The following is a 24,829-nucleotide window of genomic DNA, read 5'->3' on the forward strand; positions in this document are numbered from 1 at the left end:
TAAAGCGGAAAACCCTGTTTTGTACAAGTAGGAAATGGGAAACGGCAATAAAATTCTGATTGCTTTTTCCGAATTTCATGGATATTAATTTTGAATTTTGCTAATATTAGCACTATTAAAGTGAATTTCCAGTGACTGGTCACTACAGATCTCAGTCAATTCTGTTTCCTCTTGCAGATTAAGTTCTAAGGTTGGAAGATTTCTTCTTGCAAATGGGTATCTTACCCACAAATATTTTTTGGTATCAAAGGATGGAAGTAATGGACAATCATACTATAAAGCGAAACATTACAGCTGTTAAAGACAAAAATTGTCTTTAACAGCTATAATGTTTCGCTTATTACATTAATTATTTTAGTATAATTCATTTTGGCAGTCAAGGGAAACATTTCTAATTTTTTTGTTCATTTACCTATTTTTTCCATATACTCAACTTTTCTTTAAAGGCAAACAACTTGTCAGTAGAAGAGTAAATTTTCCTCTAGGCTTTGCATACTGATATTTAATTTATTTAGCTACGCAAATAAATCTGCTAGAAAAGCTAATTTACAGCACCAAATTTCATCACTTAAATAATCATAAAATTTTGATGGCCGAAGAGGAAAAAAATGAGCACTTCCTCAAACAACTCGTCCATATACATAAGTAGATTTCCTGTCAATAGCCCACCAAATCCTAGTATGAATTATTCAAGAAAAATGATTGGACTCCAGTTCCTTGCATAATTTTCCAAAAATATATGCATTTTTTTTGTGGTCTAGTTTTTATATAATTGACCATTTTAACTGCTTGATCAAGTACAAGTTTTAAATCGGGTATGGCTGTCTTCACTACTAGAACTTCTCTGTGTATAAAACAGTGTGTTGTAATAATATTTCAAATGTGTCGTTTTACTAAGTTTACAAATCCTTTTAGTGCTCCTGTCATTGTGGTACAAATGCCAACACATGACTTCCATAAAATGCCACTTTTGTAAATAATTATTCAGTACTTCAAAAATATCTTGGCTGGTTGTTAACTTCCTCTCCGAAAATACTTTTCATGATTACTTGACATGCTGGTAAAATCAGACTTTCTGCCACCAGGTTGTTTGGTATTTGGTTTTTAGGAGCATTAACAACTAAGGCCATATTGCTCTGGGGGAGGGGGAGATATGCGGTGGTCATTCCCTGACCTTTCCGCATCCTCCATATTTGGTGGTCACGGGCTCGAACCCTGGTCTAATCAAGAAGCATGTGCTACGTACTGCAGCTCTTGCCCACCTGGCTACAGAGGCGCCTACAATCAGGTGAAATTTCCTTTTTTTTTGCCACCAGTTCAGCTACTAAATAGCAGGCTTCTTGCGCTTTATCAGATATTTTAGTCATACTATAAAATTCTGTGCCTTGTTTTCTAGTAGAGGTTTGCAGTCTTTAAAATATTCTATAGTTTTGGATGATAAATTCATGAGTTTCGTAGAAAAATGATGCTGCAATTTACTTGGCACCATTGATTCATTTGACAATTTTAAACCACATACCACACATAAAAGTTGAGGACAATCTTGGGGGTACCAGTATAAGAAAATCCCATCCCAAAATATCATATTTATGACAACATGTTTTCTTCTTTTTTGATGTCTGCTTGTTTTTGTTATTTTCTCCCAGCTCGTTATCAATTTGCATCTTCTGATTTTTTTTCAATAAAAATTTATCCATCGCTAATATTTTCCAAAAAAAACTTAGTTACTTCTAGAATGTACTAATATAGTTAATTGAAAATACCTGTTCTATATGAATTAACTGAATATGAAGATTTAGAGAGATAAAAACACAAAGAAATTTCTTACTATGCTACTTACAAGTTGTGCTTATACGACTGCAGGGTGCCTGGGTGAAACCCTCAAGTGATAAGAATGGCTGAATAACGGTGAACAGATCTACTACTAGGAATCAAAAAGTGAATAAAGGAATAAAGGTGAACAAATCTAGTATCTAGTACTAGGAACCAAAACGTGATGTCAGATTGACCCCTGGAAGGGGCTGGGATCGGTGCAACGTAACTAAACAAATTTTTTTTTTTTGAATTCATTTTTATTATAAAACTTAGATTTATAAAATCTTTTTTTTATCCATTTTTCGTGGCATACCTGAAGCATACTTGTGGAGCACATGTTGGGAAACACTGTTGTAGAGGTTAGAACATTTCATGCTATGTAACATAATACTGAATTTCAAACAAGGTAACAGTGTGTATCCTAAAGTTATATTCTAGAATACCTGATTAATCTCATCTGTCATTTTACGCTCGGGCATTTCTGGAATATCCTCACCAAATTCATAAGAGCTTCCATCCTCCTTGGTGATGTTGTGTTCTCGTAGATAATCAACTGCTTCTGAATAATTCATTCTAAGAAAGGGCTTCTTTGGAGCTTTAAATTGCTGTCCATCAAAAAGCAATGGATTATTAAATATGTATCTTTTTAAAAATAACAAATTGAACTCATTTAAGAGTATATTAGGAGTTATATAGGTATTCAGGTAATTAAAATGAGCATGAGTGCGCGCGCGCACATACACACACAAATTTTATTTAGAGACAATGAAATACACCTTTCAATAAACACACACCTCAAATCGCATTTATTACCCTCTCGTTATTATAAATAGTTGCAAAATTTTATGCTGACTATTCTCATTTGAGTAGAAGCAGGAATTGTGACATTAAATGCAGGATCAAATCAATGGTTCTGAAAGATGTTACCTCTGATTAAAATAAAAAGTAAAATGATTATTAAATTATGGTTAATTTTAGAATTTAACTTTTTGTCGAGATAAGAATGTTATAAGCTCAACATATCTGAAAATCATAATGGCCCACTAACAGGCTAGCATGAAGTTGAATATATTTTTAGTATTAACACTACTGAGTTGAATTTGCAGTTGAATACTTTAATTATTTTTCATAACTGAATAGTTTGTTACATTAAAAGAAATAGCAATAGAAATGTAAGAGATGTAAGTAACATAAGAATTTCTGCTTTTCAGCTGTAATACTGGAAGCATCCTCTAGGATGCTCCCAATATTACAGCTAATGGTAAAATGAGAAATTTTGCAAATTTAACCAACATTTTCAATAAGTTCAATAAGTCTGTATTCGAGAAACACAAAACGAATTGAAGATAGGGAAGTATAGCACACATGTTTTTCTCTTCAGCACATGTCAATTGGCATAGTAAGCTATCACAGCTATTATACACCGATGAGCCAAAACATTATGACCAGCGAGTCATTATGCAAATCGAAGAAACTGCAGGTGAACTACAGTGCGTGTGCTGGTCGGGACACAGTATAAAAAACACCTGATACTGAGCTCCATTAATCAGTGTTACTCTTGTTCTTCAGATGGGAAAGGCAGCAGACTTAAGCAAGTTTGACAAAGGCAAATTGTAACGGTCAGACGACTGGGTCAGAGCATATCAGAAATGGCACGGCTGGTGGGGTGCTCAAGGTCAGTTGTGGTTAGTACCTATCGAAAGTGGTCCATGGAGGGGAAACCCATAAAATGACAAAATGCCGGTGAGGTGTTGGACGACCATGGCTCATCGATGCTCGAGGTGAGTTAAGGCTCTCCCGGATGGTACGTGGCAACAGAAGGGCGACTGTTGTGCAACTCGCTGGCATTTGGAATGCTGGTGACGGGAGTAATGTGTCACAATGCACAGTACATTGAATACTGTTGAAAATGGAACTGTGTAGCCACAGGCCGCTCCAAGTGCCCATGCTAATCAGGGTCCACCGGCGACAGCACCTACAATGGGCGCGCGAGCATTGAAACTGGACCTCGAGTGACTGGAAGAAGGTTATCTGGTCTGATGAATCATGTTTCCTGTTGCACCATGTGGACAGCTGGGTATGTGTGCGTCGTTTACCTGGGGAAGTGATGGCGCCTGGATGCACCTTGGGTCAAAAACAAGTCGGTGATGGCAGTGTCATGCTTTGGGTGATGGTCTGATGGGATACCCTGGGTGCAGTCATCCTTGTGCTGGGCACTCTGATGTGTACCTACCTACCTAAACATCACTGCTGACCAGGTACACCTTTTCATGGCAATGGCCTTACCCTCTGGTAGTGCCGCCTTTCAGCAGGATAATGCACCATGCCACACCGACCGGATTGTTCCAGACTGGTTCGCAGAACACGAGGGAGACTTCAAGGTATTGTCCTGGCCTCCAAATCATCAATCCCATCGAGCATCTGGTTTGTGTTGGAACAACAACTCTTATCTGCAGCATCTCAACCAAGAACCTTACAGGAGTTAAAGATCTGTTGGTTACGTGTTGGTACCAGATACCACAAGACACATTTAGATATCTTGTAGCGTCCATGCATCACCGGGTACGAGCAGTTTTGGCTGCACGGGGAGGACCAACATTACATTAAGTAGGCGGTCATAATGGTTTGGCTCATCGGTGTATACTAAGCTATTATGATATCATAACTGCTTTTACGAACTTCTGATTTTTGAAAAGCTGGAGACTGGGCAATCGTAAGCAGGAGGAGAAATTATTTTAGACAAAACAGGAATTTTTTTTTTTTTAACTCCAGATGTTGGACATTTTTTTTTTTTTTTTTTTTTTTAATGAAAATTAAAAGAGTAAACTGCAGCCATTATCAACCCACTGCAGGATGATGGAAGCCTCCTCAACAATTCATGCTAGGGAAAATGGACCATGCAACTTCTGGTTGTGGGGTTTTTGAAGAATCAGGTGTATTTGGAAGGATGTCAAACTCTGGTAGATCTGAAGGACAGCATTAGACGTAATGTGCTGGCTATTCCAGTTGGCACGTTACATTCTACCGTAGAAAATGATGTTCTTCGAATGGAAACTGTTGTTGACCAAAATGGAGGACATATTGAACAATTGTAGCACTGTTCAAGTGATTTGTATTGCCACAGTGCTATATAGTGAAAAATTTTGTAACTAATTTTGTTTCCCAATAAATGGCGAGCGCATTCTTTATTGTACCTGTTTACCAGGTACAATAAAGATTTGCCAAGGTACAGTTCTTTCTCCCTTTCTTTCCCTCTTGTATATTAATAATGTTTTTCCATCGACTGCAAATCCTATACATAGTTTTACTTCCTCTTGCTCAGAATAATCATCTGAGAGGGCATAAATTCAAATTGAGGAAAGACAGATGTAGGATAGACGTGAGGAAATTTGCCTTTAGCCAGTGGGTGGTTGGTTGGTTGGTGGAACAGACTTCCATCCCTTGTCGTGGAAGTGGATAGCCTAAATAAGTTTAAGGCTCAGCTGGACAGGTATTTTGAATGAACAGAGGGGTGAAGTGGAAGTGGTTATTTTTTATTTATTTATTTAACTATTTATTTATTTATTTTTTTTTTTTTGGCTGATGCTGCATAAGCTTGCTTTCTTGCATCAAATGCCTCTACTAATGCTAATACTAATAATAGCACTTTGCATTCCACCTTCCAGTTTGAGAAACCTTGCCCTGCATAAACAGTTTCAATTTCTCAAATATCTACTGCCAATTCCTTAAATCAGGTAATCTTCAGGTAATTCTCCAATGGGGCAAAGATAACAGTTGATTTTTATCCTTCTAAAACTCTGTCCTGTCTTATATCTCACAAAAAGGATTCTTTTGCTCCTATGCTTACCTTCAATTACACTCAGGATTTCTAGATGACATCACATATCTCTATTAAGGATTACCCTGACTTCTAATCTCTCTCTCTTGGCATCAGCACATCAAATATTGCTGCCTATGCAACTAAAAAATAAGGTTTTCTCTTTTTGCTCTCAGTGTTACTTTTCTTCCAAACAGGTTGATAATTTTAGCAGTCTCAGAATTTTTAGTTTTCAATTTCAACTGGTAAAACTGTCAGATCTGAGTCTTCTTACCATTTTTGGCAAAACTGCAGCACTTTATAGTCATTATCTAAGAAATGGGAATAAGATTTCTTAATGTGTCTGAGAGCTAATGTAAGATAAGGAATGATGGGCATTCCTGCCACTTTGTGTCATTATGGAGGAAAATTATCATATTCCATGGTTTGCTCCTTTTTTGTGCAGGGGTGAGTAATTTTCCCTTGCAGGTTTCCAGCCCTGCTACAGGGAACAAGAAGCAGTGATGCTACGAGGCCAAGCAGTTGAAAGAGTTAGCAAATAAAATTAATAATATATATTTAATCAGCAAAGAAAGATGAAATTCCTTCATGTGTTCTTACTTGTGACTTTTCAAGTAGTGTAGAACTGGCTTAAAAATCACCCGATAACAGAAAAACAATAGAACTTAAAAAGAACTTTTACTGTTGAGCCACGTTGGTTTGACACCTGGGGGTCTAATAAATTAAGTATTTCTGGAAAGGATTCTTCAGATATGTTTATCTTTTTTATGTTAATTTGGTTGTATCTTTTGGTGGACACAAGTTGGTCTTTGTTGTGACACTGATTTGTGTTTGTTTGTTCCGAGGGAATTTAAATTGGGGTGTTCACTGTTTTTGTGATTCCGTTTGGCATAATGTTCACTTATGCTGAAAATGACTCATTTGGTGGTACGGAAATTTCAGATTTGAACTTCATCTGATTTGTGTCTAATTCATGCCTGGGCACATGTTTGCTTGTTTATAGACTTTGTTGGTTGTATTATTCTTTTTGCCTCTTCATATGTCGTATTGCATTATATCTTGTATTCTTGAATTAATTTTCTTGCTTCTATTTTTTGCATGTTCTTGAGTAAACTGGATGTTCTCCTTTACAGTTTGGATATTTCAAGGCACTAGTGCATGTCATTTGCAAATATCCAAACTTTTGGCATTTAAAGCATTGCAATGGATTTGGTATATACGGTCTTACTTGGCAGTTCAAGTTTCCTGCTTTGACTGAGGTTGGAGGTTCGGGTGCAATAAAAGTAATAATAAAATTTCTTGCTGGCATTATACTTCCATCTCTCTGGATAGTATTCTCCTCACCCTTGATTTTTCATTTCTTCTGTTATCTCTTCTGAGACACATTCAAGTGGTCTAATTCTGAGATCACTCTTCTCAAGGAATTTAAGGTATTGTGGAGTGTTACGGTTACTACTATTCTTCCAAAGAAGGATGTTGCTAACAACTGCTGAGTGTTTGGGGGCTAGCTGCACTCCCTATCTTCTTCAACCCATGAATGTTGTACTATAGATTTTGATACCTTTCATGTTTGGGGGTTTCATAATATATATATATATATATATATATATATATATATATATATATATATATTTTTTTTTTTTTTTTCCCAGATCACTGAACCACCTTGGGAGATCCTACTAAGCTTACTAAATTTTTTTGAATTACAAACAGAGACATTCATCCTAATGTGTGATCTCTTGTCACATGTATGATGAGGTAGATTAGCATTTTTGGTGGGTCCATATTTATCTTGTCTTTTTGCTTTGGTGTTCTCAGAATTAGCTGTATGTTGGTTACATGGGACTTTCTCTTGAAGCCCTATAAGAGTAGTGATTTTACTCAGAGGCGTAGCTAGGTTTTTGGCGCCCTTGGCAAATTCATCATTACATGCCTTTTTTCGATAATTGGTAAAATCATAACAAATAATAATAAGTGCAGTCTGACCTTTGTTTAACGAACTCTTTTCAGCAAATTTTTCTATTTGGGGAATTTTTTTTGAATTCCCCTTGATAATTACGTTTAAAATAATTTCTGTAGAATGAAGCACATTTTCCATATAACTAATGGATAAGAAGAGACAACTGGGCAACGGGCCTGCAAGCAATTTAAGCAATAGTGCTGTTGCTAAGCACGAATTAAGAGCTAAAGAGATTACCATCTGCAACGTCATGGTACCTGGAAGGACACCAAAAACTTAGCTATACCACTTGGTATCGATATTACTAGATGTCCACAAAATGACAAATTATTTTCAGCAGAGAACAATATACATTTTAATATTATTTTCAATATATGGCACCCTTTGCTTCCATAATCTCCTTTGTAACTTGGCTAGTCTGTAATGAAGTCACAAGGGAGGTTAGGCATGCAAAGGCGATGAGTTGAGTTGGTTTTGATTTTATTGGCGCACTAGCTACTAATGCGCCAAGACCAGGTAATATATAAAAATTTAACATCTCAGTGACCTAATTAATTAGGCCACCATGTCCAGATCTAATAATAAATAATTAAAAAAGATAAATCAATAAAAGATATAACAATAACATATAAATTTTAAATACTATTAAAAACGTTTATTGCTTTCAAAAAGCTAAAAATAGCAGACACATTGTCATTGTCGGATAAAATCTGACTGAGTGTATACGGCTCAGTCAGATGATTAAAAGCGGTAAAACGGATATTGCTAAAATCTGGACATTCAATTAAAATGTGTCTAATAGATAAAATTGTGCCACAGGACTCACACATAGGAGGGTCATCAGCCCTCAGCATGCAAAGGCAGATTACGAGAAATCTTTGGCAAAGGATGCAAAGAGGAACAGCAAAATCTTTACTTATGTAAACTCTGGAAGGAAGGGGATGAATCAGATTAGTAAACTTGATATTGATGGTTCGATTGTTAATGATTCTGCTCAGGTGGCTGAAAAACTGAATGAGTATTTGGCATCTACATTAACACATGAGGAATTCTGTAGGGAAGTGGAGGCTGGAAGCTTTTCAAACTCTAACAGGAGATAAAAAATGATTTTGTAATAACTGAGAGCAAAGTGGAGGAGAAATTGAAATTGTTGAAGTTAAATATAACAAAGGGACCTGGGGTGGATGGGATATATCCAATTATATCAAAACAGGCAGCAAAGGAAATAAGCAAACCCTTATTCTATGAGAGCATCCGTGGACTGAGTGAAGGTACCATGGACTGGAGATGTGCAAATATATCAACAATTCTTAGCAGTGCTTGTTCAATGTCGTAAATTAGTCCACCTTTTTTTGAAGATAATTTTCTAATAATTTCCATTTTGTGCGATTGTTTATGTCTTGTAACAAATTCTCATGAAATAGAACGTTTGGATTTAGATGTTTCCAGTCCTTAAATCCATCAGTGTTGCAAAAGGGAACATTATTTGTGCCAAATACAAACAAGAAGCATGGAAAACAATATATTGTATCTTTGTTTTTTCCATAAAATAACCATTTTCTTTCTTTTTTTTCCCTCACCAACTTCATATTTGTATTTCCACAAATTATTGAAACATCGGCCATTAGTGACAGGATATGTACATAACTGTTCAGGGTCGTGTTGCACTATAAGAGATCTGTTTTTGTGGATATTAAAATTCCATGTGGTTGGATCATTAAAGTCCAGACTTACATGTTCCGTATTAACATCATTGCTGCCATCATTTTTTTTCTGCCAACTGTTCTTCGCTATTCTACATACTTCCTGATGCTTTTAAAATAACTGTTTGGGCTTTTTCTTGGACTTCTGTTTCAGTGGCATCCTCATCATCATCATTTGTTTCATCCTCATTCGAATTATTTGTTCGTTTTCACTGTCACTTTCAGTGTTTGGAGTGGTTTAATGTAAGCCAGTTTTGTAAAGTAAAGGATTTTTTTTTTTTTTTTTAAATTTCCTATTTATGTAGTCTTTCTACACTGTACTGATGTCCACTTTTTGGCTTTTGGTGGCATGTCCAGGGATGTTACTAGGGTATGTGGTGCCCGAGTGCCAATCGCAATTTGGCAGCACTTTAAAATTTTCTTCATATGTGTATGTAAGTTTCAGAAGCCCCTTGAACGTTGGCACCTGAGTGCAGTGCACCCCTTCACCCTCGGGACCACCCGCCCCTGGGCATTATTAAAATTAATTGGGATTTTGTTGTTTTATTTAAATTACAAATCACAATATTCATGATTACCTGTTTAAAGCACAAAAACACTATTATACACACATTACTTATAACTTCAAACTTATTCAGTGCCGCAGAACGTGCACAATGCGAACTGCTATGCATTCGAACATGCACTGGTGAAGCATTCGCTTGATTGGTCTCTTAAAAGTTACAGTCTGGATGGCAAATAGATCAGTGCTGCTTTGTACTGAGATTTAACGATGCGTGCAGGCAAAAATTAAATTTCACCCTGCCCTCTACTCTCATCATGATGCGACATCATCTGGGGGCGCCATTTCGTCAGCTGGCCTCTGGTGTCAAAATAGTTTGGCTTGGATCTGATGTGGCCTGTCAGTGGCCCCCTTGCCACCTGCCCCAATGCCAAGGCATTCCTACGCTATTGATTTTACTATTACTCGTGTTTGCTTTTTTAGCCCTGAATGTTACTTTTTCTTCTCCTATGTTTCCAGACCTGACATGTGGAGGGAAGAGCACAGTGCTATTTCGTGCACATCTCAACAGAGCAAATTAATCATACATAAAATGGATAGCATGTGTTAGATGTTTCTAGGTGAACATAGTTTCATGTTCAATTTAATAATTTTGTCTATTACAAATACACCTGCAATTAAATTTCCTTAGAATTTACAGCCCCAAATGAACATATTCAAACCAAAGGTTAGGAAGTGGTAAAACTGTGTTACAGTGGAGTACTCGCAGTAAGTCATATTTGATACAGTGTTACTTAGTTTTTTTACATAACGATTACTATTAAATGGGCACACACACACATACACACACATTTTGACATGTTTTAGTCATTGATATTGTTGACTTGAATTATAAAGGGGGAGAAACTATTACTCACAGGATTAAATTCATAGATCAAATGACCAATATGAGACTTCAGTATTCTGTTTACCACATCAACAATTAAGTCTTCCAAACTATCCAGAAGATCATTAAATGTGATGAAAGGACATTCTGCTTCTATATGAGTATACCTGTAAAAAAAAAAAAAAATCTCTTCCCATATAAAAAATAACTGTAGTCTGCAAATATGACAAAACAACAATAAATGAAATAAATAACTACATATATATTTCATTGTCTTTATTCTAATACTTGACATTCTATAATTCTGCAATGCTAATTTCAAAAATAACACATTGTGACTTTTTACTAATCAAAAAATTCATTTTCACATACAGTAGAAACTAATTTATATTAAAACTGGGAAACAGTATTGTAGAATATAATTATATTTTTTTATGAACTGCAATTTTCAAATTGCAGTTCATAAAAAAAGAAGCAAATTTATTCACAATCTTACAATATACATTAATTTAGATGATATTAGGAAGAATATGAAGATGAGAAATGTATTTTTGAACAAAGTTTTTTGTGATACGATATTGATATTAAATATTAGAATATTTAATATCAATATCGTATCACATCAATTCTAATATTTAACCACATGTACATGGTGCCTGCCAATTATATTACTGTACAGGCGACCCCCGCTTAATGCTGATAATTCGTTCCGGAAAAACAGAGCGCTAAGTGAATCTGCGCTAAGTGAGCGCCACATTCCCATAAGGTAATATATGTATTTGTAAGTTGCGGTCGGTGCCATAGGATATTTCCTAATCAATGATAAATGGTAGTGAAAAGATGCACAAATGTCAGTCAAAATATTTAATATTCAAATATTTGTACATATAAAATATTCTGCATTACATATGTATATAATTATGTGGTACTTACGTATCACAATTAAACGTAAAATTCCAATTAAAATCACGAAAAATGCCGATTTTGGGTTGGCCCTCTTCTAAATAAACAAAGGGTATTAATTTTAAATCCCCCGCAGCATTACCACCCAACAATAAAGTCACCCGATCCTTCGCCGCTTTGAAACCTGGCATGTTTTTTTTGCTTCTTTCAATATGAAACTTCTTTTAGACATTCGTTTCCACAAAATGTCCTGCTTCATCTATGTTATAAACTTGTTGAGAAGTATAACACACAATACCCCTCTTCAATAATTTTAACAAGTTCTTTTTTGAAAGTTTCGGTTCCTTGATCAGCACTTGCGGCTTCTCCCTAGATTTTAAATCTATTCAACCAGACCTTACCAGTTTTAAATGGTCCCACAGTTTTTTTTTTTTAGGTGAGTTTTCTTCAGATCATCATATTGGCTAATCTCTCTCTTTTATAATATTTAACTTAATTGAATTCTGCATTGGATATTATCTTCAATAAAATTAGTCATCTTTCCATTTCAATCCTAATAGCCGGCCTAGCCCTAGTTGCTTGCAGTGGAACAGCTATCTTTCCCACTGCTAAAATTAATTCCTTGTTTTTTTTATAATTGCTCTTACAGTTAAACTTGCAAGTCCTAAATTATGGCACACATCCGCTTGTCGTTGACCGGAATCGATTCGCTTCAAAACGTCTAATTTAAATTTCAAATTCAGTCTTTTTCTTACATTTATAGTCTTCGTGCAGCGCCCAGACATTGTTGCTTTTTCATTCTTATCGGCCATTATTAACTCTTCGAAAATGTAACTGCGTTTGTTGCATTAATTGCGATACAATGTTTGAGTAAACTGTCCGTTACGCACGATGCATTGAGTGATGATTAGTCTTTGGATAAATGCATATAACGCAAATATTACAAGCAATATACTTGATCATTTTTTAAAATGTTGATCTCGGAACTACGTAACAAGTCACTGTACTGCATTAAATTAGCGTGCGAGAAAATTTCTCAAGTTGGCGTGGGAACGTTTTAATGCTGTTTTGCTATTCATTTTCAAGCTATCAACTCCATCAAATGAAACGATTTGGTTAAATATGCAATCTTTAAAAGAGCGTTATAGTGATCTGTGACAACGTTATAGTCAGATACGGGTTATAATATAAGAACAGTGTTATAGCGAATCAGCGTAAAGCGAACTGCGTTATAACGGGGACCTGCTGTATTATAATGGCATCCTTCATTTTTCTTAGAACGATTTAATAGAATATTGATGAAACTTCTGCCTTTGTGTACCTTAATTTATTCTTTTTCATCACACAAATTAATATCCTTTTTGCTACTGCTATGCAATGCACTGACAATCTTGATCTTTGATTCCATTTAAATTAGACACTCAATATTTAATAGCTTTTCCATACATTTACTATTGTGCTCTGTTTACATCATTTCAACTTGCTTGCTGCTTAGTTGTAATTCTAGCACATTTTATGTTAAGATTTATAATGTTGGTACTGTTTTTTTTTTTTTTTTAATCAGAATTGTCAAAATAAAAACTTCAGTTGTTCTCTTTTGGGATAAATGTTCATAGATGAGTTGGTTGGTTCAGATTTTATTGGCGCATTAGCAACTAAGGCTATAATGCACCAAGACCAGGCATAGATGAGTATGACTGATCTTGATTCCAGAGGTTATGATGGCTGAGTACAAGTCCGACTAGAGGTTCCAATATGGCGGCCTTAGTGTCCGGACATGTTTTATCGCGCTCCTGATTTTTAATGGAATTTAGTAGTTTAAAATGTGCATATAGTTCAAAAAAGTGTTCAAGCTGAAAGAACTTAATCGGAGGATTGTCTAGGTGAGACTATTTTTATATTCTACTGGGAATTTAGTAAACTACCAGCGTTTTTTATCTGTGTCCTTTGTTGCCAGACCTACAATGGTCACCATGTGGCTGGTGGCAAGGCCATAGAGAGGCACTGATATAAAGCAGTATCCACATTGGTAGTTTGCACTTGACTGGGGAGGTTCCCAAACCGTGTTAAAACAGAGTAGGAAGTTTGCTCCACAAAACTGTGCTGATAACTGCTGCATGTTATATTATGTGTGTATTAACTGCTTTATGTGTACATTAGACAGAGAACACAGAGAGTGGTAATCAATGGACACTGCTCATCGTGGACTAATGTTATTAGTGGAGTCCCTCAGGGTTCAGTATTGGGCCCATTATTGTTTTCTGTATTTATAAATGATATTGATGATGGTATATCAAGCTTAATGTCCAAGTTTACAAACGATATGAAGGTTGGCAGGGTTGTCAAGGACACTAGTGACACTATGCTGCTGCAACAGCATCTGGAAAGGTTGAACAGATGGGCTGAGAGGTGGCAAATGAAGTTTAACATTGACAAATGTAAAGTACTACACATGGGAAACAGCAACCCTAGAGCAATGTATCAACTCTGTGGCACTACACTGACAGTGGTAGAGAATGAAAGGGACCTGGGGGTGGTTGTGCAGGCAGATATGAAGTTTTCTGAGCAGTGCAGACGGGCTGCAAGAGTAGCTCATGGTGTATTGTCGATGATATATAGGAATTTTTCTAGCATGGATAAGGAGGTGATTATTCCTTTGTATAAGGCAATGGTCAGACCGCACCTAGAGTACTGTATACAGGTCTGGAGGCCTCATTTCAAGAAGGATGTAGAGATGCTGGAACAAGTACAGAGAAGGGCAACAAGATTAGTGAATGGAACAAAGGGTTGCTCTTACGAAGAAAGGCTTAAGTTTTGCAAATTACAGTGTCTGGAGACTAGGCACCAGCGAGGTGATCTGATAGAGGTGTATAAAGCCTTGAATGGTTTGAGCATGCTCAATGCTGATGGGATTCTTCCTCTTGCTCAGAATAATCACCTGAGAGGGCATAAATTCAAATTGAGGAAAGACAGATTAGCATTAGTAGAGGCATATGATACAAGAAAGCAAGCTTATTCAGCATCAGCCAAAAAAAAAAAAAAAAAAAACACACACACACCACTCCCATTTCACCCCTCCGTTCGTTCGAAATACCTGTCCAGTTGATGGTTCAGTTATCTGGGCAGGACCATCAATAGTCAACCTGTCCGGTTGACTATTGATGGTCCTGCCCAGATAACTGACAAACAGAATGAGTATTTTGCATCTACATTCACACATGAGGAATTCTGTGGGGAAGTGAAGGACAGAACCTTATTAGCTAAAAGACCACCAACAAAATACATTCTAACAGGGAGTTAAATGATTTTATAATAACTAAGAGCAAAGTGAAGGAGAAATTGTTGAAGTTAAACATAAGAAAGGCACCTGCGGTGGATCAGATCTATCCAATTATATTAAAGGAGGCAGCAAAGAAAGTAAGAAACCCTTAGTGATAATTAAGAGAGCAGCATTGAACTAAGGGGAGGCTGCACAGATTGGAGATGTGCAAATGTATCACCAATTCAAAAAGAGTGACGGGAGTAATTAAAGACCTGTTAGTTTAACTTCTGTTCAAGGGAAAATAATGGAGTCACTAGTTAAAGAAGCATTCAAAATCATCTACACAAGAGATCAGAAATAATTCAGACAATATGGGTTTGTTAAGGTCTTGTCTGACTAATTAGTAGTCACAAAGGAATTGAATGCGAAAAATAATTTTCATATCATATACTTGGATTTCAGGAAAGCTTTCGATACTGTCGCACATGGAAGACTACTGTACAAACTGGAGCAGTATGGCATTAAGGACAGGTTGCTACAATGGATAAAAGGATGGTTGAGTGGGAGAAGACAAAGAGCAGTAATCAATAGATACTGCTCTTTGTGGAATAATGTTATTAGTGGAGTACCCCAGGGTTTGGTATTGGACCCATTGTTGTTTTCTATATTTATTAGCGATATTGATGAAGGTATATCAGGCTTAATGTCCAAGTTTGCAGATGATACAAAGGTTAGCAGGGATGTTAATGGATAGATTAAGAATAATTTATCCAATAATAATGAGAGTATGCTACTGCAACAGGATCTTGAAAAGTTGGGCAGATGTGGTGAGAAGCAGCAACTGAAGTTTAACATTGACAAATGCTAAGTACTGCATATGGGTAGCAGGAACCCCAGAAAAATGTACCAACTGTATGTTTCATTTATCAAAATGAAAAAGACCTGGAGATATTTGTGCGATCAGATATGAAGTTTTCTGACAGTGCAGACAGGCTGCCATAGCAGGTCATGGCGTCTTGTCAATGACATAGAGGAATTTTGCTAGCAAGGATAAGGAGGTTATTATTCCTTTGTATGAGGCAATGGTCAAGCCACACCTTGAGTACCGCATACAGGTCTGGCCACCTAATTTTAGGAAGGATGTAGAGTTGCCAGAGTGAGTACAGAGAAGGGCAACAAGATTGGTGAGGAGAATGAAGAGGTCCTCTTACCAAGAAAGGCTTAAGTTTTGCAAATTGCATCATTTGTTATCTGATTGAGGTGTATAAGGCTTGAATGGGTTGAGTAGGCTCTATTCTGATGGTATTCGCCCACTTGCTGAGATTACGAACCTGAGGGGGCATAAATTCAAATTGAGGAAAGACAATTGTAGAACAGATGTGCAGAAATTTGCCTTTAACCAGCAGGTAGTTGATTGCTGGAACAAACTTCCATCTGTTGTGCAAGTTGATAGCTTAAATAAATTTAAGGAGAAACTGACAAACTCTTAAAGGGAATGGACGTGTGAAACTTTTTTTTTTTTTTTTGGCTGATGCTACATAGCTCATATGCTTGCTTTCTTGAATCAGATGCCTCTACTACTCCTACAGCCAGCAAGGTGAAGATGTTTAAGCTGTCAATGGGATTATTCAATCTGCACTCGATTGCTCCAGGGAATAAAGTACTACTTGTTATTGATGGTAACGCTTCTCCCCATTGTGGCATTAACAATGTCCAAATTTAAACTACACATACATAAACCTCTCTCTCTGCCTTTTATATTCTAGCGTTACCACCCCTTTTTTTTTTCTTCATAGGCACTTCCACTGAAATCTTCAAAAACTAAGTGGCAGGGCCTACCAGAGTACAAAAAAACCTACTGGGTACCTGACCTGCCTCCCTGGGGACAAGTGCGGTAACGGTGGGTCCCAACGGCTAAATGGCCAGAAGAACAACGGTACGCAACACTACACATCCGTCTACTCTCAACACACTTTTTAAATCTCTGGCCTTCACAGAGTTTTGCCTTCCACAAAATACAGAGTAACACAAAGCGGAGATGGGGGAAACCCCAAGACAACTAATGCACTTTATGGCATAGTGTGTTTTACAGAGATTCAGTACTTCTTCACAAAGTACTCTGCTGCAGATGTGGGAACCACTGGTGGTGCCTTCCACAAAATACTATTTTCATTATGTGGCATAGTGCAACCCTGCATTGAATGGGTTCGCACAATGACAAAAACCTCTTAAAACTCATAGCTGCTACAAACCTTCAAATATAAAATCAATGCAGATACCTCTCCACTTATAGTAGCACTTAATAGCCGGGAGAGTATCATCAATATAATGTTAGCCACTCCTGCAATTTTCTGCAAGATAATAAATGGATGGTAACTGAAGCATGGGCTACTTCTGATCACAAGGCGATTACCTTTTCCCTTGGTTGTGCTGTGGATTGTGTTGCTCCAGTACCCAGAGATGTCCTTTGATAGTGCACAAAAAATAGGCAAATTGGATCATTTGTTAAGTGAACTCACCAGATCACTTCATGAAGACTCTTCCTGTCTGACATGTACTACACCCAACAAGTGTGCCTCCTACCTTACCAAGGTCATTAGAGATGCCATTACCGCGGTCATACCTGGGAGAAAAAGTTTTCAGAATGTTGTTCCAAGGTGGAATGCAGACCTGGAAGTTTTGAGAAAAGTGTCCATCAAGCAGGAAAATTTATCAAACTGCCTACATCAACCTTCTGCTCCCTGAGATTGATGCAGCAAGGGAATCTTACTGAGTCTTAATGAACAATTAGACCAGTTCTATTAGACATTGCAAAAAAAAAAAAAAAAAAAAGCCTCAATGGCAGGAATTAGTGTCAATATTTGAGAACAACAACCATTGGGGCATGGGGTATCATGTTGTTACAAACAACCTCCCCAGGGATAAAGTCCTCAGCATTACTACCAAGCCAGACAGTATCTCTACTTACACATGGCAAGACTATCAAAAACATGCTATACACTCTTCCCTAACAATGCATAACAGCTAAGCATTATCTCTCCCAACAACTCCTACAGTATCAGGATTGTGGAAGAGCCTTTTACATTGACTGAGCTGACAAGATAACAAAACACCACGAAGAGACTTACTTGAGGTCGATATCAAGAAAAAAATATGCCATCTATTTTCCAAATTCCCTGCTTGCCACTTTCAATAAATGTCTCGAAACAGGCTGTTTCCAAACCTTATGGAAAGAAGTCAATCTTAAATTGATCTTAAATAATCGTGAAAAACCACCACAGGAAACACAAGGCCTATTGCTCTCCTTCTTGATTTAGCAAAATTGTTAGAAAAACTTCTGCTTTACTGCCTCACTAAATATCGGAAGAAAACCTTACTGCTCTGCTGCAATATGGATTTAAGGCAGGGTGTAGCTTGGAGGGCGTTCGAAGGTTGATATCAACACCCAAAAGTACAGATACCAAGTACTCACTTGCTATCGTGACGAACTTTGCTGGGGCCTTTGACTACCTATGGCAGTGATGGGCAAACTTTTTAGGAGTGGGCCAAAAAAAGAAAGAAAAAATTTTGGCAGGCCAATGTAATTTATTATAAAACACAATAAAGACTCAAAAAAATAGTACATTTTAAAAATTCTGTAATACTAATGCAATGAATGAAGTTGTGACTGCATTTCTAAAAGTTCCTCATAATCTGGTTCAAACTGGGATGTACTGATTCTGAGAAGTGAAGTTAAATGCTTCTCTGTCAGTCTGTTTCCAATACAACTCTTTTGAAGTTTCTTTGTAGAAAACACCTGTTCACATATATAGGATGAAGCAAACATAGCACTAACTTTCTGGGCGTGACATATCAGATTTGGGAAACTTGATTTCGACAAAGACTTGTAGAACTCTAATTTTGGGACATTTGAGAAACTGTTTGAGGTGATTGTTAGATTGCAATTCAATTAATTCAAGCTGCAAGTCCGGTCTCACTACTTCACAGTCCACATTAAAAGGCATGCTGAAAATATCCAAGTCTTTTTCAATGGCACTGAAGTCTTGAAATCTTCGTTCAAATTCAAGATGAAGTTTTCTCAGGCCATCTTCGTAGCTCTTAAGAATGTCTTTATTTACTGGGGCTATTGAATTTAATCTCGGGAAGTGAGACAAGTCATTCTTAGCTATTTGATTAGCAAACAGAACAAGTTGTAGTTTAAAACCTCTGAGATGGCCCCAGATATCGTCGATAAATTGATTTTTTCCTTGCATTTTGACATTTAACTTGTTCATGTGACAGAGATAATCTGTGAAAAATGCAAGGTCCAAAAGCCACACTGTATCTTCCAATCTTTCACACTCCACAGACCACTGTTTCTCATGGAAGAATGACACCATCTCGTCTTTCAGCTGCCAAACTCACTCGAAGATGTGTCCTGCACTCAGCCACCTAACTTTGGTGTGATACAGCACATCAGAGTATTCAGATTGCATGGATTGAAGAAAATCTCGTTGCCCACGAGATCGAATAGTATTTACAAGCTTCATGATTACATCAAGCACAGGTTTCATATTCAAGGCAGATTTAGACAGGGCATCTTGACGTACAACGTAATGTAGAAAGACAACATTATTCCCGGGGTATTTTTGATTAAAGATCCCAACAAATCTAGATTTTTTACCTGTCATACTTTGTGCTCCATCGGTCATAATATTACATATGTTTGTTATGGGTACTTTCAATGTTGAAAGCCCTTCCTGAAATTCATGAAAAATATCAGACCCTGTTGTTCCTTTTAACGACCGCATGCATGCATGCCAATTCCTCAGTAATAGAAAAGTTTTCATCAACACCTCTTATAAATAATACTAGCTGAGCAGTATCATTTATATCAGTGCTTTCATCCATAGTAATGGAGAAGAATTTAAAGTGACCAATCCTTGACTCCAACTGTGATGTCAGATTTTTATTTATGGCTTCGACTCTAGAAGTCACAGTTTTTCAGGATAAGCTTACAGTTTCAAAATCTTTTTTCTTGTCAGGACATAAAACATCACAAACTTGGAGCATACAGTGTTTAACAAACTCCCCATCAGAGAGAGCTTTATTACTTTTAGCAATATTGTATGCTACAATATAACCTGCATGTGTAGCTGCTTTATGAGAACTATTTTTTTTTCTTAAAAAAAATTTTGGTAACGATAATTTTTTGCGAAGATCTACTTTTTGTTTCCTTTCATATTCGGACATTGCTTTGTAATTGGAATTTTTATGCTTAGAAGTGAAGTGAAGTGGCGGGAAATGTATTCTTTGAAGACTGCTACGGTTTCATTGCAGATGAGACACAGTGGTTTATCCTTTACAACTGTGGAAAAGTACTTCCAGGTCCATTCATCTTTGAAAACACGGCACTCCGAATCAATTTTAGGTTTTTTAGTAGACATTTTGGGGTTGAAATATTTTACTAATATCCACAATAAAACTCACAAGCACCAACAACAATACTATTTTTAATAATTTCACCATCATGACACTAACATTCAACATTTATAAAGTGGGAATGCATTGGCCTGTCCACCATCTTTCCATTCAACGGTAGGTTCCCGCTTCACGCACATTCCCGAACTGACTAATGTTATTTGATGTGGTCATGTGGACAAATATTAGCGCCTCTGTTGTTGTTAATATAAACTTGTAAGCGGTATATCCAAATTCTTCTTTCAAAATCTTGTTTCTATTTTTTTTTTAAAATTTAAATATAAAAGCAAATAAGTATATTTTAATAATTTTATACATATTTATTAGGGCGGGTTCCATTTTTTGCACATGCAAAAGTTTTTAAATCAATTTCTATATAAATCATCACAACTATATTTTGCATATGCAAAAAATATTCAAATTTCTATGTAAATTTTCACATATGCAAAAAATTGAACACACCCTCAAATGAATTTTTTTAAAACATTGAAATTGAAAATTTCTATACTATTGTTTTAAAATCTGCGGCGGGCCATAGTTTGCCCATCATGACATATGGTAACCAAGCATCTTAAGGACACCCGAACTTGCCAAAGTTTCAGACAACCTATAGAGCTACATTAAGTCTGATGTGCACAATAGTAACATCAGTGTCATAACCAAGTACCAGTTCACCTCCAGAATGGTCGCTGGGGCCGCATCAAGGGTTCGGGTCCTTGGAAACTTCTTCTGGTCCATTGCCTTTGCTAACAATTTAGAACTGATAGTCAACAACACAAGATCTGGATTGGAAACACATGCAAACAATGGCCTCAGAAAATTGCATCACTTTGTCATCTCAGGCAAAAAGACCAAGTCTGTGTTACTCAAGAGGACAATGAGCAGGTCATCATCATCAGCCATTTTCAATCCACTGCAGGATGAAGGCCTCTCCAGCAACTTTCCAGTTCCTTCTGTTTTGAGCACTGGCCATCCATTTACTACCACAAACTCATGAATTTCATCTACCCATCTCCGCCTTTGTCTTCCAGGTTTTCTTCAAGCTCCTCTTGGATACCATTCTGTTATTTTCTTAGTCCATCTGTCTTTGAGGTATGTGTCCTGCCCAAGACCATTTTAGTTCTTTAGTTTTGATAAGAATGTCCTTTACTTGAGTTTGCTGCCTAATCCATGCGTTTCTCTTCTTGTCTAACAGTCGGATTCCCAATATAATTCATTCCATTCTTTGCTGTGTAGTTCTCAGCTTCTCTTCCATTCTTTTTAGTGAGTGCCCAAGTTTCACTTCCATAAGTCATGGTGGGGAGTATACATTGGTTCATTATTTTACATTTCAGACAAACTGGGATATTACTCTTCAGTATGTGACTATATTTCCTGAATGCTATCCATCCAAAATTTATTCTTCTCTTGACTTCCAGTAATTTATTATTATTACAGCTAATAACTTGTCCCAGATAAGTATATGACTCCACCTTTCCAATTATTGCTCCTTCAATCATTATTTCCCTTTCTGTGGCATACTTGTTCATCATTACTTTTGTTTTAGCCATATTCATCTTTAGTCAAAAATCCTTACTAACCGTGCATAACTGATTAAGATTTTCTCCTAATTCTTTGGGATTGTCGCTTATGACCACAATGTCATCTGCAAATCGTAAATGATTTAGGTACTCTCCGTTTACATTGACTCCTTTCTGCGACCAGTCTAATCGTCTGAAAGCTCCTCAAGGGCAGCAGTAAACCACTTCGGAGATAGTGTCTCCTTGTCGAACTCCTTTCTCAATTTTAAATTTCCTACTGTCTTTGTCTAGTCTAACAAAGGAGGTAGCACTCTCATATTTCCTTCAAAATCATAATATATGGGGTATCTATGCCTCGTCTTTGCAGTGCCCGAAACATTGCTTGTTTGTTTGGGTTTTATTGGCGCATCAGCAACTGAGGCTATAATGTGCTAAATACCGGTACCGAAACATTGCCTTATGCTGTATGGAGTCAAATGCCTTTTCATCATCCACAAATGCTAGGCATAATGGTGTTTTATATTCATTTGCTTTCTCCATTAGCTGTGATATTACGTGAAGGTGATCCATAGTTGAGAATCCTGTCCTAAAGCCAGCTTGCTCTTTTGGTTGATTCTCATCAAGTATTCTTTCTAATCTGTTAGTAATGACCCTTGTGAACAACTTGTAGATGTGGGATAACAAGCTAATTGGTCTATAATTTCCAATTTCTGATTTATCTCTTATCTTATGCAGCAAAACTATGATTGCATTATTCCACTGCTTGGGCGTCACACCTTTTCTAATGCACTTTGTGAAGAGCCTTGCCAGTTTTTGTGTTATGTCTCTTCCTCCCAATTTTAACAACTCTACAGTAACTTCATCTTCCTCCGGGGCTTTCTGATTCTTCATTTTCTTCAATGCATGTTCTACCTCATCAGGAAGAATGTCGTATGTGTTGCTACTTTGCAATCCATCTTCCCCACTGCTGGCATCATTCCCCTGCTCCTTGTATACTTCTCTATAGTAGTCTTCTGCTATTTGAATTATGCCTTCTCTGCTGTTTATAAGTACACCATCACTATTCTTCAGTTTCAGTATCATTTGTCTTTCTGTATTACTGCTCATGGCTGCTGATTTAAATCCTTTGTTTTCCCTTAATGCTTGTTCTACATCTTCTTATGTCCTCTCTGAGTCTCTTTCTAATGGCTTTGCATAACTCAGTATACTCAATTTTCTCCCTGTCAGTGTTTTTCTTGCTTTTCATTTGTGATCTTCGGTTCATCATGACAAGTGTTTCTTGACTAATTTTTTCTTCTTTGGATTTCTTTTTCCCTATAGGTTTCTTGGGCTTTATCACTTTCAGAAATTTGTAATATTCCTCGTCGATATCTTGGTTCTGAGCAGTCTGCAGAAGCTCAAACTTGTTCTTAAGTTCCAGTACATACTGCTTTTTCTCCTCTTCTGTTATCTCAAAGACCTTTGTATTATTTACTCGAGTGAGTTTTTTCCTTTCCTTTCCTACATCTATATCAAGCGTACATCTTACCATTCTGTGATCACTTCCAACATTTACCTTATTCAGGACGGTAACATTATTCACAATATATCTTCTGTTAGTGAGGATGAAGTCGATTTCATTAGTTGTTAATCCATTTGGACTCTTCCATGTCTCCACTTTCTGTTCACTCTTTTCTTGAAAAAAGTGTGAATTACTGACAGTTCTTGAGATTCTGCAAATTCCACAAGTCTTTCACCTCTTTCATTTCTTTCACCAATTCCAAAATTTCCTATAGTTCCCCTTTCTGCACTGTTTTGTCTTTTTCTAACCTTAGCATTGAAGTCCCCCATAATAAATAGTGTAGTAGGTTTTATGCTCATCTAGAAGACTTTCAATTTCGGTGTACATTTCTTCAACCTCTTCATCATCATGGCTCGATGTTGGTGCATAAATCATTATAATCTTTAGCTTGTACCTCTTAGAAATCTTGAGTATTAGTCTTGACACCCTTGGTGATGTACTTTTGAATTCCAAAATGTTGTTTTTAAAATCTTTATGTACCAGAAACCCAACTCCACCTTCACTCCTTTCACTGTTTCCATTGGTGTACAGCAGATTTCCACTTGATAAACTTATAAGTGATTCATTTCTTCTTCTTGTTTCAGCCAAAACTGAGCAGGTTACCAGTGATAAAAATTGCCAATACCCCAGTGAGGCTATATTCTGAAGTGAAATATTTGGGAATTGTAACTGACACAAACCTCAACTTCCTCTCGCACCTCAAGTACCTAGTGGAAAAAATCTAAAGTACTGCCTTGATTGCACGAATTAGTTGAGTGCACTGGGGACTGAAGCATTGGACAGTGCAGTCATATATAAAACCATCTTTGTTCCCATTGCCTGCTATAGCACCGTGCATTGGTGTATGAGGGTTACTCCTGAGTTAAATGTAAGCAAGTTGAGCTCCATACAAAGAACAATGTTACATACAATCACTAGAGTGTGCTGTGCAGTAAATACCATGACCATCCAGGTTCTTGAAGGACAGATGTCATTACACCTTGAAGTCATCCATGGGGGACTTTATCAGTAACTCAGAAAAAACATCCCTACCGAGATTACTGGCATCATACTAGACTGCAGTGAAGATACTAGTAAGAAAGAAAGAGGATCGTAGACATATTAAGAAATACCTGGAAAACGAGCTGGGACAAAACTTATAAAGAATCCATTACTAAAAAAATTTATGCACGCAGTTATATTTACAAATCCAAATCTCCACCATGGTTCTCACCATGCCTGTATGTAACCATTTCTTAATGGGACATGGTCCTTTTACACAAAAGTTGAGAGCACTTGGAGTTGAACATAACCACCCTTATGTATTTGTGAGGCTAAAGAGAGTTGGGATCATATTATGTACCCCTGTCCAAAATATAATGACTTCTAGAAAATTTTTTAGTAACATATAGGATAATCACATTGAACATCTACTCCTGCAGGATGGACAAAGCTATGCTG

At 36.8% G+C, this 24,829-nt stretch overlaps 1 protein-coding gene across 1 annotated transcript in view; it reads right to left on the reverse strand.

Annotated features, from left to right (window-relative positions):
* Positions 1–24,829, reverse strand: part of AsnRS (asparagine--tRNA ligase) — a 384,567-nt gene that overhangs the window by 84,115 nt on the left and 275,623 nt on the right. The window contains exons 12-13 of the mRNA XM_090368498.1: positions 10,715–10,850; positions 2,259–2,420 (exon numbers count right to left, since the gene is read on the reverse strand). Coding sequence (XP_090224624.1) covers positions 2,259–2,420; positions 10,715–10,850 — 298 coding nt within the window. The remainder of the gene's footprint in view (positions 1–2,258; positions 2,421–10,714; positions 10,851–24,829) is intronic.

The sequence above is a fragment of the Mastigoproctus giganteus genome, chromosome 2, assembly GCF_048544385.1.
Source record: "Mastigoproctus giganteus isolate SK-2022 chromosome 2, ASM4854438v1, whole genome shotgun sequence".
NCBI classification, from domain to species: Eukaryota; Metazoa; Arthropoda; class Arachnida; order Uropygi; family Thelyphonidae; genus Mastigoproctus; species Mastigoproctus giganteus.